At 32.2% G+C, this 16,014-nt stretch overlaps 1 protein-coding gene across 6 annotated transcripts in view; it reads left to right on the forward strand.

The window, feature by feature from the left end:
• The window catches only part of LOC134692870 (probable beta-tubulin polyglutamylase), a 130,763-nt gene that overhangs the window by 93,558 nt on the left and 21,191 nt on the right, over positions 1 to 16,014 (forward strand). For 5 of the 6 annotated variants that reach the window (XM_063553485.1, XM_063553480.1, XM_063553483.1 and 2 more), the window contains 2 exons: positions 4,892 to 5,060; positions 6,550 to 6,668. In XM_063553485.1, the coding sequence (XP_063409555.1) occupies positions 4,892 to 5,060; positions 6,550 to 6,668 (288 nt within the window). The remainder of the gene's footprint in view (positions 1 to 4,891; positions 5,061 to 6,549; positions 6,669 to 16,014) is intronic. The other variant, XM_063553481.1, reaches the window with a different exon arrangement.

The raw sequence follows: 16,014 nt of genomic DNA on the forward strand, positions 1-16,014 counted from the left end.
ATTTGGTGTATGGTTTGAATGATTTAAAGATGTTCATGTCTGTCTGGCATTCATGGAGTTCTTTTCACCTTGACCTCATTTTTATGATCATTGAAGTACTACATCTAGTTTTAAACATTCATTGAAGATGATAGTAAAGTTGGAGAGACATTTCAGCATGTGCACTCTTGTTTTTGTCCTTACAAGGTTGCTTTCTTGTTTATGTGAAAACCTGAAATGTTTTTATTTAATGCTCTTCTTATTAGATAATTGATATACTTTTGTATTTTAAAACTTTAATGATTATAAATATTTTTAAGTTGGTCCGAAAAAATTAAGAATATTATAGAGCAAAATTATGTTGCTAAGATATAAAGAACAGAGAAAAATAAGCCAAATATATGATAAGTAGAAAAATGTAGGCCAAAAAAATAATGAATAGAGAAAATGAGGTTGCTAGTATAGTATAAAAAATAGAGAAAAATTAAAAATTCAAGAATTAAGAATAAAGAGATGAAGGACCCATCCAGGCCATAGTGCAAACTTTTCAAATACTTTTTTCAGTATTATTCAAATGACAGTTTTTATCATACCTAAGTACTACATGTATATATATTTATTTAATTGTTTAAAAAAATAGGTGATAAATGTCAAGGTGATCAACCTGTCTTTAATTTAAATACTGATATTGTACTTTAGTTCACCTTAACTAGAGGCCCTTGATAGGAGTTCCTTCATTCTTTTTTAAAAACTGTTTGCTCTCTTTTCGTTATTTATTTTGCTCATAAATTCCCTGGTTTTTTTTTTTAGTTTTTTTTTTCATGTTTTTTTTTTTGGCCTTAAGTTCTTTATTCACTTTTTTTTTGTCCTTATTTTTTATATTCTTTTTTTTTTTTTTTGCCTGATATTTTCTCTTCATTTTTATGCCCCGTGACCTACGATAGTATGGGGGCATTATGTTTTCTGGTCTGTGCGTCCGTTCGTTCATCCGTTGAAATTTTTTGTCACATTTTCCCCAAGAACTTTATTACAAGGATATCTGAAGTTTGGTTTCAAGGTTTATTTAAGTTAGCTATACCATGTAATGTGTTTTCAGATTTATCATTTAGCAACTTGTACTAATTACAAGCGATATCATCTGTGAGCGTTAGCTCAGTTTCACTAAATATTATACCTTATTTTCTTTATCCTTTTTTTTGGCCTATAGTTTTCTCTGTTCTTTATTCCCCCTTTTTTCAGAATTTTTGCCCATAATTCTATAGTCTGTAAACCCCCTTCAGACCCTCTCAACAGGACTTTTAAGTACTTAGTAAATAATCCAACAGTTTAAAATTTTAATATGTTCCAACTGCTATTGAAATATGCCTTACAGCAAATAAATGCATGTAAATTGCAGTTTATTAAAAATGGTGTAAATTTCATTGTCATTTAAATGGAACTAATTGAATTTTCATTATTGAGAAATTCAATATACTTATAAGGGTTATTAAGCTGTTAAGAGTATTTCAAAAAGTAGACAAAATAAAATTTTATATTTCTTTTTATTTATATATGTCGGCTCTTTTGTCAAAAGTACATTTTATTATATATAATGTCTTTCACATGAACATAAAATCATGTGATTACTGTTTTGGAGCCCGTAATTCAGTGGTTCTTATTTTTGCTGTATATTTGTTTTTGGTATAATAAGTTGTTCTTGTTTAATAGATATATATACATGTGTGTTTTACTGTTCGAAAAATGTTAAAAGACTAACAGGAATTTGCAAATGTTTTTCTAGTGAGGAACTGTTTAAAATGAATGTACATGTATTTGAACAAAACATATAGGAGAGTCTTAAATGGGGAGAGGGGGATGTTCATTTGTACATTCCTACATTTTATGGTAATTATTCTCCATCCTTTATTTTTCTTGCCTATTTTCTTTCTTTTTTGGGGGGGCCGGGGGAAAGGGGGGGGGGAGACCAGGGGTCTATTTTTTTGACTCTTTCTTTTTTAGGCCAATTTTTCCCCTAATCTTAAATCTCTAAATGTCTCAATTCCTTGAACTTCATCATGTACCCTCATGTTTTGACAATCACAGGGGTTGTTGGGGAATCATTTTTTCAGACTTTCAAGATTGAATTAGGGGATTTCCCCCATAATAGGTGTTGATCAGACTCTTGAAAATCTCTATTATATTAACTGAATACCTTTGACAGACATTCAAAAGAAATATAAATGGGATTTACCAGTAAGCACATATTTACTCTTTCAAACCATTAGTATATGAGGTAAAAATCACTTTTGACATGTTAAAGAGATGTGTTACATTGTCTTGTACTTAAAATCCCCCTTGGAGATTTTGAGAAGTTGACTGGCAATGTTTTATTGCATTACAAAGGTAACACTAGATAAATTATGAAATGAAACAGGTAGTTGGAAATATAAGCAACAAAATTAAAACAGAATATATTTTAACAATGTATACAATCAGAGGCGGATTTAGGGGGGGGGGGGGGGGGGCCGGGCCCCCTCTTTTTGGGAAAAAAATTGGTTGCTTATATAGAGAATCACTGAAGCGTGACCGGAGCGGCCCCCTCTTAGGTCAGTCAGGGGGCCCCCACTTATGAAAATTCCTGGATCCGCCACTGACAATTATTAAACTGGGGCTTACAGTGAGTGTACTATAAGGTCTGGATTGAAAGGGGTGGAGACCTCATTTCAGTGTTTTTCTTTTTTTTTCTTTTTTTTTTTCCATTATTCTTATTTCTATATTTTATGGCACCCCAACCATTCTCTATTTTCATGATGCATTTTCTCTTTTTTTCTGTAATCTCATTTTTCTCTAATTTATTTTTTGGCTCATTTAATACTCCTTATTCTGTAAGTTCAATTCTTTGTTGACTATAAATTGTTCTTGGTCTGACACATATTGAAGTCTGGTTGGCCAGTCACCATTTTCCTTTTCCTTTTTTTTTTATCCCTGTGTGTGGCCCCAATTTTTCAGATTCAATAGAATTAATTAGTTATCATGGTTATAGAGTCAGATTTAGTAATATCCTTTGAAGTTTTTATTTTTTAATAGATAGATCCATTTTTAATCAGTTTTTAATTCGTCTAGCATACTTTGACATTTAAAAATTGACACACTTTTTTTTCATCATGATGACAGTTTTAGCAACGGAAAATAGCAACCATGAAATTGAAATTGAAAAAAAATTTGCCAATATCAATATCTCTGTTTGTATTTATTTCCATAAATAGAAAAAAGATGAATGAAAAACGTAGGATTTTTGTGATGTGATATTTGAAATATTTAATTGCCAATATAATTAGTATTTTTAGTGAATTTATTTATATTGGTATATGTGGGACGCTATATGTTTATTCAGAGGCCACTCAAAAAGGTTTTGTGTTGTGCTTTTTGTTTTGAAATATATTTGTACAGGGAATTTTTTTTTCTTTTTCTGCTTTCCTTGAAAATGTTTTATCGTGTCATTTTTGAACAAATATAACAGTTTTCCCTATTTGAAAAAAGGTAATAGTTGTCTTTAATTTATACCATTAATGCAATGGCAGCATTTTAAAGTTCAAAATATAAAGATAAAGGTAAACAAATTCGGAAATGTATGTTTTTATTTTTAGCCATGTAAATGAGATATGATTAGAAATATGTATTGGAAAATTGAAAAGAAATTTTAGTCTGTACGAGGCCTTTTATATCTAACTTTATGGTAAAGGCTTTGCTCATTGCTCATTATTGAAGGCAGTACGATGACCTATAGTGTTTATTTTATTTTATATTGTATGAGACTATTGATTTATACAGATTAGAATTGATTAATGTTCTCTGAAAATGATCTCCTCTTAAAAAGAGGAAATAGTATTGGAAGAATGTAGGCACAAATGAACTGATGCTCTGTACAGGTCACTTGGTGAACAGTTAAACAAGATGACCTAATACTTCTCTGTACAGTTAAACAAGGTGATCTGATAATTCTCTGTACAGGCCACGTACTAGGAGGACAGTTAAACAAGGTGACCTGATAAATTCTCAAAACAGGCCACTAGGTGTATAGTTAAACAAGGTGACCTGATAAATTCTCAAAACAGGCCACTAGGTGTATAGTTAAACAAGGTGATCTGACAAACGCTTATGTACAAGTCACTTGGTGTACAGTCAAAAATGAATTCATTTGCGCCACAACTCATTTGCGCTAATACTTAACTTCAGCTCCACTTCATTTTAAAAACTATGGGTATCTTATGCACCAATTAAACAATCATCTAATTGTGCCAATTTTATGAACTTATTTGCATTTACTTATATAAATATATATCACCTAAATGATTGGCTTTCCTCCTTTATCCAGGGTTGAGTTTAGCAGTTTTCTGACTGACGGATAAGGGTAATTTGAAATAAATAAAAATATGCCAAATTAAAAATGCTCACAGTTTAAACTATAAAATGTCTGTTCAACTTTAAACCAAGGGCTGCATGGTATTTATAACTTAGAATAGGAACAAATTTTATTCTTTTCTGTTCTCCATCTGATTTCTTCATTTTCTTGATAATTAAATCCCTAAAAGAATTTGTTATCTTCTACATGATGATTTCCTCTGTTTTCTTAAAAGATATACATGTATCAGACACCATATCATGAAAAAAAAGAAAGACTACACTGTCGCTAAAAAACAAGGTCAAATCTGACCTATGACCTTGGAGGCCTACCTGATGTCTCATTCTAAAGGACCTTGAAAAGTGTTGCATTAGAATTGTTTTGTTCATCTCTGTGTCATAGTATGTGGTTGCATAAAAGTAACCAGGTGATCTGAGGGAATTTTGAAAAGAGGTGGGATACACTCGCCCCCTACTTTATACTGTCACATATATATATGAAAAATTCAATTTGTTATTTTTATATTTCCAGAGACCAATGAGCCAGCAACAGAGAGCAATGTGAAAGAAGCAGAAGAAAAGGCACACATTAAACGTGGAAAAAAATCACCTGGCACACGGCAAACTAAACTCCCACAATGCAGTTTACCATCCAACATGCAGCCGACATTTTACATTGGTGGGGGAAATGGAGTGTCCTTGTAAGTTAAACTACAGTTAAACAGGCCTTAATGGTCACCTTGTTTTAGGGGTCACCTGCCTCTATTGATCACTTTCAGATCTTCCCAAATATTTTTTCGATATAATTAAACTCAAATTAGCCGTCATCAGGCTCAGAAGGTCAGTGGTCAGATTTTTTTGCAGACAAACAGACAAACAATAGAAGAGAAGACACAACATAGAAAACTAAAGATTAAGCAACACAAACCCCACTAAAAGGGTAAGCAGATTCTGTTCCACATTTGGTACCTGTTGTGATGCTCATGTTATTGCAAACCCGGTAAATAATCTAATTCAGTAGGTCTCATTCATGAAAAGGGAAGAATTGAAGTTACGAGTCATAAGGAACCAACTCGTGATGGGGTCCGTAAAATTTTAGACGGGAAGATTTAATAAGTTCACCAGTTGAAACTCTTGGTTTAATAGCTTCCCTCTGGGGCCAGCAACCCTCTGTCAAGGAAATCATGATAGGAAATACCAGCCAGGAAATATTGTATCAACTAAGAGATATATATATACTCTGTATGCAGGCGCTGATGAAATGCGCTACATAGAAATGAAAAGTTTACGATTTGAAAGCTGAAATCATCTCTTCTGTCTTAAAGTTTTGTTTTCAATTGACCCTCATTGTCAATTTCAAGATGAAAGTCAAGATATGAAGCATACTTAACTGTATCTGTTGTATTCTTTATCTCTCTTTTGATGGGATAAAAGCATTCAAAATAGTCACCAAATATTGTGTTATTTAGTGAGAGAACATTTTATGACTGTAATTATAAATTAAGAAGCTGTGGTATGAGTGTCAATTAAACAATTCTCCATCCAAGTCGTAATGTGTAAGAGTAAATATAGGCAACAGTGGTATGCCTCTGGTCAAAATTTATAGTAAACCATTAGAGGTCAAATTCAAAGTAAACCATTATAGGTCAAAAATACAGCCTTCAACACAAATCCTCAGCTCAAACTGAACAGCAAGATATAAAGGGCCCAAAATGACTTGTGTAAAACAGTTCAAACAGGAAAACCAGCAGTCTAATCTATATAAAAAACAAGAAATGAGAAACACTTATGAACCACACTAACAAAAGATAACTAATGAACAACAGGCTCCTGACTTAGGGCAGCTGCATAAAAATGTAGAGGGTTTAAACATTTAAACCAGCACCAACCTTCACTCTAACCTGTCTAGAAGGTATTTGGCTTGTAAAGGTTCAAAGCTTGTCTACGAAAATGTTGAAGTTCGAATGAAAAGGTTAAACTTTTACTCATGTAGTCTGAAGAAAAAACCAGTGAAACCTGGCTAAATCGAATCCTGCATTCACCTAAAACTGTATTAACCAAACATATTCTTCAGCCCCGTCTATCAAATTGTATGCATTGTGAACCTGATAAAACCAAACAAAATCTTAAGTTCAGTTTAAACAGGTTTCACTGTATTATACAATGATTTTTTGTTTACTTTGCTTACAGGGTAGAAGGACCTCTGGTGGCTTTAGGATGGAAAAGGACAACAGATAAATATGATGAGAGATACCGTCTTAAATGGGTAGAGTGTAAAACCCGCATAAACTATGGTGGGTTTAAAGAAGGTAAATGAAGCTCTTTCCTTGCGGCAGTTGGTTGGTTTGTGAATGGCTCTCACTAGCTTTAAAAATGTCACCCAGCATCAATGTATAATTAACCCCTTTCACTAGCCTAGTTTACATCAGTATTTTACTTGTTGCATTCATTGTTTTATGTAAATTTCACCTGTCTGGTTTGCTAATGGCACCTTAATGTGGTATTTTGTTTGTAGTGATAGTATAGCCTAGAAATTTGCATGAAATGTTTGTTATGGTTTTTTTTGTTTTTATCCTCTTGCTCTATCCATGAGCATTAGACCGTTGGTTTTCCCGTTTGAATGGTTTTACACTAGTAATTTTGGGGCCCTTTATAGCTTGTTGTTCGGTGTGAGCCAAGGCTCCGTGTTGAAGGCGGTACTTATAATGGTTTAATTTTTAAATTGTTATTTGGATGGAGAGTTGTCTCATTGGCACTCACACCACATCTTCCTATATCTATAGAATACAGTTCAAACCTTCATTGGATGTTCATTTTCTACTTTATATAACAACAGACTTTCTTGATTTTTTGGGGGGATTTTCTACATAAAAGATAATATGCTTCTACTGTTTAAATCTTTAAATGTGTATTTTTGGAATATAGGTACACAATAAGGTTGAATTTATATTCGTTGCTGGGCTTCCAAAATGTTGTATATAACCTTTTCGGCTTAAACTACTTTTTGACACAAAACAGTGGCTGATCCAGGAGGGTTCTGGGGGTTGGAACGGGCCCACTTTTTTGGATGATCAATGCCTTTGAATGGGGACATATAGTTGCCCTCCCCCCTTTTGTCAGGGATTGGGACCCCCCTCCTATTTATAAAATGGCTCGATCTGCCCCTGCAAATCATTTTTTGCTGAAAGAAATCTTTCATATAAAACATGTTACAAAATTGCTTGAGCCTCTATTGTTTTTAAAGTTTGCTTCCAAAATGTGTGTAAACTTGAAAATTGTTGTATAATGGCTTTGGGAATCTAATACTTTTTCATTTTTTTTATTTTTGTGTAGTCCAGATCGATAGAAATATCAAAGTTTTTATTTCACTGCCATTTACAAAAATTTAAAGTTCATAATACAAGAATTTGAAAGCATGTATTTTGATAAAATTTTCAGAGCCTGCTTGTGAGAAAAAAAATTTGTTGAAAAAGTAGTAATTAACAACATTTTAGAAGCGACAGACAGACATGCAGACAGACAGACACAGCTGCAAGAAATTACACACAGTGACGCTGATCTTAGATGAAAATTTCTGATGATAGTTTCTTTTCCATATTCTATATAACCAAGTTGCAGAAGTTTAACCAAACTCATTGGTCTTAGTTTTGTTTAAACAAATTTCCATTGTATTTTAAAACTTGGTACATAAGTAGACATAGGGTTAATCAAGATTAATAGAATAATGTATGAATATAGTGTAGAAGTTTCATACTGAAATTTGGAACCAATCTTGAATTTGAATTATAGAGAAAAGATGGATTAGGGGGGATTAAGTAGTGTTAAATTATTTTGATCTAATAATCTTTATGGATTATTAAAGAGGGATGAAAAATGTGTGGATTAGGACATTGTAATGTTTTATTTACAGGTTTAGTGTGTTTACACATCATGATACATGGTTAAGTGTGTTTACACATCATGATACATGGTTAAGTGTGTTTACACATCATGATACATTGAAAAATCAGTTGTAAGGAATGAAAAGTCCGTCTAAACATAGGTTGACAGACTCATTTTCCATTTATTTATTGGACTTTTGATTTTCGAATGACCTCTCATTGTATAGTCTTTTTTCTTTGCATAAGCAGTTGTACCCACATATTCAAAGATCTTAAGTTGACCAATTGTAAAAAATAATTCTGAAAAATACGGTTTTAAATGTAATGGATGGAAGCTATTAGTTTTCCTTGATCGTAATTTTTATCATATTGTAAATTTATTAAGCTGAAATTTTATAACTAAGCAAGAAATAAAAGATTTAAATAAATGTTTAACATGTGATGAGGTGTGCGCATGCGCTAGAAGATGGCTGCTTTTTCTGAAGCTCCGAGATAGAGACTTATAATTTGTGAAAGTTTCCCTGTTTTTCGCATCTTTCAAAGATAATACACAGCCATGAGTGACCTTACATCTACATACACGTTTTAAAACAATTTTCCTACAGCAACATTATTTTTTGATTGAGTTGTGGCCTTTTTATTAATCTCCACGTGGTAAACTCAGCATCCAATATGGCGCCCAAAGTGAAAGATATTTGTAACAATTGTAATAAGGATGTGGTATCTAATGACAGAGCCTTATCATGTTCTATTTGCGATAAATGGTTCCACATCAAGTGTGAAAGGGTTCCTGTCGCAGATTATGACTTCTTACAAAAATCAGATGATAGTATCCAGTGGGTTTGCAAGGGTTGCAAAGGGGCTTCCCAGAAAATTTGTAAGATGTTGACTTTAATGCACACAAGACAAGATAAGATAGAAACAGAAGTTGTTGGTCTAGCAAATAGTCTGAAAAATTGTAATGAAAGGATAAATTCAGTGGATAAAAATTTATCCCAGCTTAATGAAAACTTACCCAAGATGGTGTCACAACAAATAAGTCAGATTATTGATGACAAGTCAGAGGAAGAGAAAAGAGAAGCAAATGTTATTATATTTGGTATTCCTGAAACTGAGGAGGGGGACTCTAAAATGAAAGATACTGAATTTATTCAGGGGCTATGTAGTGATTCTTTAGGGATTGACAATATTGCTATTGACGAGATTACACGTTTAGGTGCAAAGCCTAAGAAAGGCTCAGGGAAATTCAGGCTTACTAGGTTAGTTGTTAAGGATAATACCTCTAGGAACAATCTATTCCGTAATGCTTATAAGTTGAAAGACACCAAGATAGGTGCTCACAAGAAAATTGGCATAGGCAGAGACCTCACAAAAAAACAGAGAGAAATTAATAATGCTCTACGTATTGAACTGGGTCAAATGAAAAAGGATTTTCCACATAGGAGTTGGGCCATTCGTAGAGAGAAGATAGTTGAATTGCCAAAATCGGGGATTCCTCCATGGGCCCCCGATACATAATGATAACAATGATTATTCAGATACTTCAAATGTAAATATGTTAACAGTTAATGTTGATAATTTTGTTCCAGTTAATAGTTATGTTAAAGTTACAGTTAATGACAGTACAAATGAGTTAAATATGTCGCAAGGTATTTCCAATACCCAACCAGTTAAGGAGGATAAGAAATTTACTCCGAAGGATAATTTGAAGTCGTTGAGAGTTTTGTTTTCAAATGTTGACACCCTGTCAAATAAGCGTTCAGAGTTTGAGGCACATTTATCAATTGAAAAGCCACATATAATAGGTTTATGCGAAATATATCCTAAGAACTCTATGGATAAATCTATATCATCCATGCTAAATCTAGCTGATTATGAAAAGTATTTACCGGACAAAGTGGGGGATAGAGGTGTAGTTATTTATATTCACAAGTCTTTGACTGCTTTTAAAGTTGACATTTTATCGGAATCTGCTTTTAATGAATCGGTGTGGTGTGAAGTTAAATTAGAAGGAACTGATAAACTGTTATTGGGCTGTATTTATAGGAGTCCGTCGTCTGTATCCTGTAATAATAAGAAATTAAATGATTTAATATGTCATGCTCGTAACTTAAAGTACAGCCATTATTTAATTATGGGAGACTTTAACTACCCTGAAATCAAATGGGTTGATAATGAAGTATCAAGTGGTATTAACACAGATCCTTTTAAATTTTATGAGTGTATGCAAAACAATTTCCTATTTCAACATATATGTACACCGACACGTTTTCGTACTGGTCAAAATGCCAATTTACTTGATTTGGTTTTCACGAATGAAGAAAATATGATATCCAAAGACTCTATACAAATGGATTCGCCAGTTGGGAAGAGTGACCATTGCATGATAACTTTCGATTTTTGTTGCTATTTGAATAATGAGAATACTTCTGGCGATCGTTTTTCATATTTTAGAGGTAATTATGAGATTTTTAATGAGACTCTAAACGACATTGACTGGGATGTTCTGCTAAATAATAAAAGCATTAATGAAATGTGGAAATGTTTCTCTACTGTTATGTCCGATAACATTGATAGATTTATTCCGAAGAAGAAAAATGACCGTAAATTTATAAGCCCACCTTTGTGGATGGATAGAGCTACTAAGTCTGCAATTGTCAAGAAACGTAAATCATGGAAAAAATATAAATATTCAAGAAATAATTTGTCATATATCAAATATGTGAAGGATCGCAATGAATGTACAAATACTGTTAAAAATGCCAAACTTAGTTTTGAACAAAAAGTGGCCTTAGAATCAAAGACTAATGTAAAGTCGTTTTGGAATTATGTTAACAGTAAACTCAAGACTAGATCAGGAATAGGTACGCTTGAGAAACCGGATGGTACTTTAGCATCCAGTACTGCTGACAAAGTTGAAGTTTTAAATCAGTTTTTTACTAGTGTTTTTACTCAAACGGAGGACTTGAAAGATTATGATACTAATTCAGTGTCGAACAATTATTTAAATGATATTAATATTTGTCAGGAAGATGTGATAAAGAAACTTAATAAATTAAAGACAGATAAATCTGCAGGACCTGATGGTCTCCATCCGAAAGTTTTATATGAAGTTAGACATGCAATTTGTTATCCATTGTTTCTAATTTTTAATAAGTCTATCAAAGAGGGGAAAGTTCCAGACGATTGGAAAAATGCCATAGTATCACCGATATTTAAGAAAGGGAAAAAACTAAAACCTGGTAATTATAGACCTGTAAGCTTAACATCAGTGGTATGTAAGATATGTGAATCCATTATTAGAGACAATATTATGAAGTTTATTCTTACAAACAATCTTTTTACTAGTAGTCAATATGGCTTCCGTCCTGGTAGATCATGTGTTACTCAACTCCTAGAGGTTCTGGATGAGTGGTCAGAATTAATTGATAGTGGTTTTCCACTGGACTCGATTTTCCTTGATTTTTCCAAGGCGTTTGATACTGTACCGCATCAGCGTTTATTTTTGAAACTTGAAAAACTTGGAATAAAGGGATGCATTTTAAACTGGATAAAAAGTTTTCTATCTGGGCGTAAGCAATGTGTTCGTATAAATAACACAACATCAACATGGTCAGACGTTGTGAGCGGTGTACCTCAGGGAAGTGTTTTAGGACCAGTTCTTTTCTTAACATTTATAAATGATCTTCCTGATGTAGTAGAGGGCATAGTGAAAATTTTTGCTGATGATTGTAAAGTTTATTCTAAAGTCTCGTCAGATTATGAGCAAAGTAAGTTACAGGCAAATTTGGACAGATTATGTGAATGGTCAGATATGTGGAAATTAAAATTTAATGCTGCTAAATGTAAAGTATTGCATATTAATCCTGACAATGACCTGCAATATCGTTATACCATGTTGGATGAATCTGGAAATTTTATTGCATTATCTACAGTGAATGAAGAAAAGGATCTTGGAGTAACTTTCGAGTCTAATTTGAAATTTGAAAAACATATAAGTGATATTTATAACAAAGCGCAGAGAGTGTTGTCTCTTATTCATCATTCTTTTGATTACATGGATCAAGATATGTTTCTTACTATTTATAAATCAATAGTGCGTCCGCTGCTTGAATATGCGACATGCGTCTGGTCACCGTATCTTAAAAAAGACATCCGTAAACTGGAATCTGTACAAAGGAGGGCCACAAAACTGGTGAAAAATATTTGTCATCTTAATTATGAAGACAGGCTACGTTCATTGGGTTTGCCAACTTTGGAATATCGTAGGGATAGGAATGACATGATACAAGTCTACAAATCGTTGCATGGTATAGATGACATCGACTGGATGAAGCTATTTACTTTAGCACCATCTAATAATACTAGAGGTCACTCATTAAAACTGTTTAAAAAACAGTGTAAGACCACACATAGACTAAATACTTTTTCAATTAGAGTAGTGGATCAGTGGAATAACCTGTCTGATTTAACAGTGACGGCAAAGACTCTAAATAATTTTAAGTCTGCACTAAATGGCGAAAACTGGAACCCTTATAAATTCATATGTTCGTGTTAATTAAGCGTTCAGCTGCGCACACCCAAATAAGTGTTTTTTACTATAAGTTTTAATATATATTATATATATATATATTAATTATGAGAAGAGAAATGCATATACGACAATCCAAGATGAGGGGTCAGTAGAAGCCTTTGGCTTATTTAAAACGACCCGAAGATAAAGGTATAAAGGTATAAAGGTATGTAATATCAGGATGTAAAATCAACAGTAGATTTAGTAATTCAACTTTTCATTTAAAGTTCCTATGAAAAGAATTGTTAGTTAAAAACCTGTCCGTAAACAAATGTTTTATTATCTTTTTGAAATTTATAGCTCAGTGTTAAAATTGAATTATGTGCAAAACATTATCAGCGGTCACACCTCTTGCTTGTGAAAAGTTCGACTTTTGGCAGTTTTACAAACTTGAAAAAATAAATTGCCAAAACTATAATATATCTATTACATTATTTGCAGAGTAAATAGAATCCATTAGTTAAATTGTGTGTTATGTTACATGTTTGGTGTAATAATTTAGTCACCCGTATCTGCTCTTCATGGTTTTGCTAAGTAAGAGTTTATATGCAGTAGTCCTTGTAAGTGTGGGTTCATTTATTTCCGAGGGTACCAATTTTAGCGGATTAAAGAAAAATGGTATTTTTGGTGAATATATTATTTCATGGTTTTGCCAAAGTTTGCATACAGTTTTCACTATGTAACTTCAGCTATTTGACAAACCACACCTCTTTTTGGGAGATATGTAATATTCATAGATAGTTTTGTTTGGTTTACATACTGGTTCCCAGATACTATTTTATGTTTTATCTCATAGAGACAATACTTGGGAATGTAATCAGCATTATAAACTTCAATCTTCATCGTTGACAACACTATCTTTTGACCATTGAAATAAATGTAGTAGTTCATATGAGCTTTCCAAATTTTAGATTATTATTTTTTAAGAAACTTCATAGTAAAAGTGATACAGTTAAAAGCTGTAAAAGAAGTTCTTATGAGAAATTGCATTGTCTTTATTAAAACTAGCTGTCAAATTCAATGATTCTAATAAAAAAAACTATATTTGATTTATAAAATGTAAAACATTTATCCAAACAATTAAAAGTCTAAAATAAACAATAAACAAGGCACAAGCATGAACATTTCGTGTGTATTTAGATTAGCTCACTTTAAAGTAGAAATGTTTAGATTATCTCCCTTTGAAGTTGCCTATTCTCATAGAACTATTGTTCATTGTTTCTCTTTATGAAATTTTTTGTTTAAAGCCAATGATTGTAGATTTTTTTTCCACTCCTGAGCCAATTAGACTTCTCTGGTTATATATATACTTCTTGAGACTTCTCTTGTGATATATATATATTTCCTGAGACTTCTCTGGTTATTATTTTTAACTTTTTTCCCTTAGACAAATTGTGACTCTGATTTCTAAACTTTAGTATCTAATTACAAATAGCAGAGAGTCAGGTTAGTAGAAGTTTATTTTACTGCTTAGAAAGGAAAGAGTTCCATGAGCAAAATATTTTGTTTCTGAATAAACATAGAATTTAAAATGGGTAAAAACATATACAATGCTTTTAACCAAAATAAAATGATATGCCTAAAATTAGTTATATAACGTTACTAATATCTTCTCAAGTATTTAATGCAGACCAAAATCTAAAGATCTCCATAAACTAATTCATATACTCATTTTTATATACATGTTTTGTAGATTGCTTAATGTTTAAATATTCTTGAATTTCATTTTTTTATCAGGAATTAACTAGCTTTATATTGTGCCTTCAACTTTGTACTATATTTGGCCTATAATTTTTTATCCCATGCCACGGTTTTACCCAATTATACATCTGTATGTCCCAAAATAAGTGTCCATTCTGTAACTTTAGGTTTCCTTAACCAAATTTAATGAAACTTTCTGAACAATGCTTCTTACATTATAAAACACAGATCTAGTTTAGAATTGGGTGACATAGTTATTTTTCTTTATATCCTTATATGCATGCAGGGGCATCATCTGCATCCCAGGGAAACATTCTCCATTTATTTTTTTCAGTTTCACTGATGAGTCTTTAATGTAGACGAAACATGTGTCTGTAGTACAAAATTATATGTTATAGATGTTTTCATAAAAGAGAGAAAAAATGATGAGTGTGCATAGGGTTGGGATCCCCCTAACATGTTTAACCCCGCCACATTATTTATGTTTGTGCCTATCACAAGTCAGGAGCCTGTAAATTCAGTGGTTGTCGTTTGTTTATGACTGTTACATATTTGTTTTTCATTAATTTTTTAACATAAATAAGGCTGTTAGTTTTCTCATTTGAATTGTTTTACATTGTCTTAATGGGGCCTTTTATAGCTGACTATTTGGTATGGGCTTTGCTCATTGTTGAAGTCCATACAGTGACCTATAGTTGTTAATGTCTGTGTCATTTTGGTCTTTTGTGGATAGTTGTCTCATTGGCAATCATACCCCATCTTCTTTTTTATATATATAAAGATTTTAAAGGGAAATAATTCTTAATCTGTCATTAGAACATGTGAAATTAAAGCATCTGGTTAACACAGACTTTTCAAAGCATATGGTTAACACAGATTTTTTGAAGCAGACGATTAATTTTGCTACCAGAATTTTTTATGGAATTTAAGAGCTTCAGTTTGAATAAATGTAAAACTTGTTATGCTAATTAGTTGTCTCAAATGAATATTAGGTAAATTCAATCGTACACGTTTCTTTTTTTGATAAAATTGTATTTTGTCTAACGAGGACTATGGTGTAATATTATAGTAATGGTATTATACAAATTAACAGATACAAATTCTGTCAATAAATAATATAAGAGTCACAAGATATATAGTATTTGAGGTTGTGGATGGGGGTTTACATAATAGAGAAAAATTTAAATAATAGAGAATATTGGATTCTAATATGACGTCTTTATTACGCTTTGTTAACAAAGCCGTGTTCTAATGAGCACAAAAAATACGTTTGACACATGTACACAGACTTACTGTTTATATTAAAGTTATTTCCATCGTTATCCTTTTAAATATTTACATTTAAGCAGCTATCATAAACTTTTCTTATATTTTTGTCAAACAACATATATTTGTCCTGCTCGTAGTTTTGAAACAAATGTGAAATGTAATATACAGACTCCTCGGGGAGGACACAGGAACAGCTTAACATTCTTACGGTATTTTCGTACACTTCGACCT

This window comes from Mytilus trossulus, chromosome 12 (assembly GCF_036588685.1).
Source record: "Mytilus trossulus isolate FHL-02 chromosome 12, PNRI_Mtr1.1.1.hap1, whole genome shotgun sequence".
Taxonomy (NCBI): Eukaryota; Metazoa; Mollusca; class Bivalvia; order Mytilida; family Mytilidae; genus Mytilus; species Mytilus trossulus.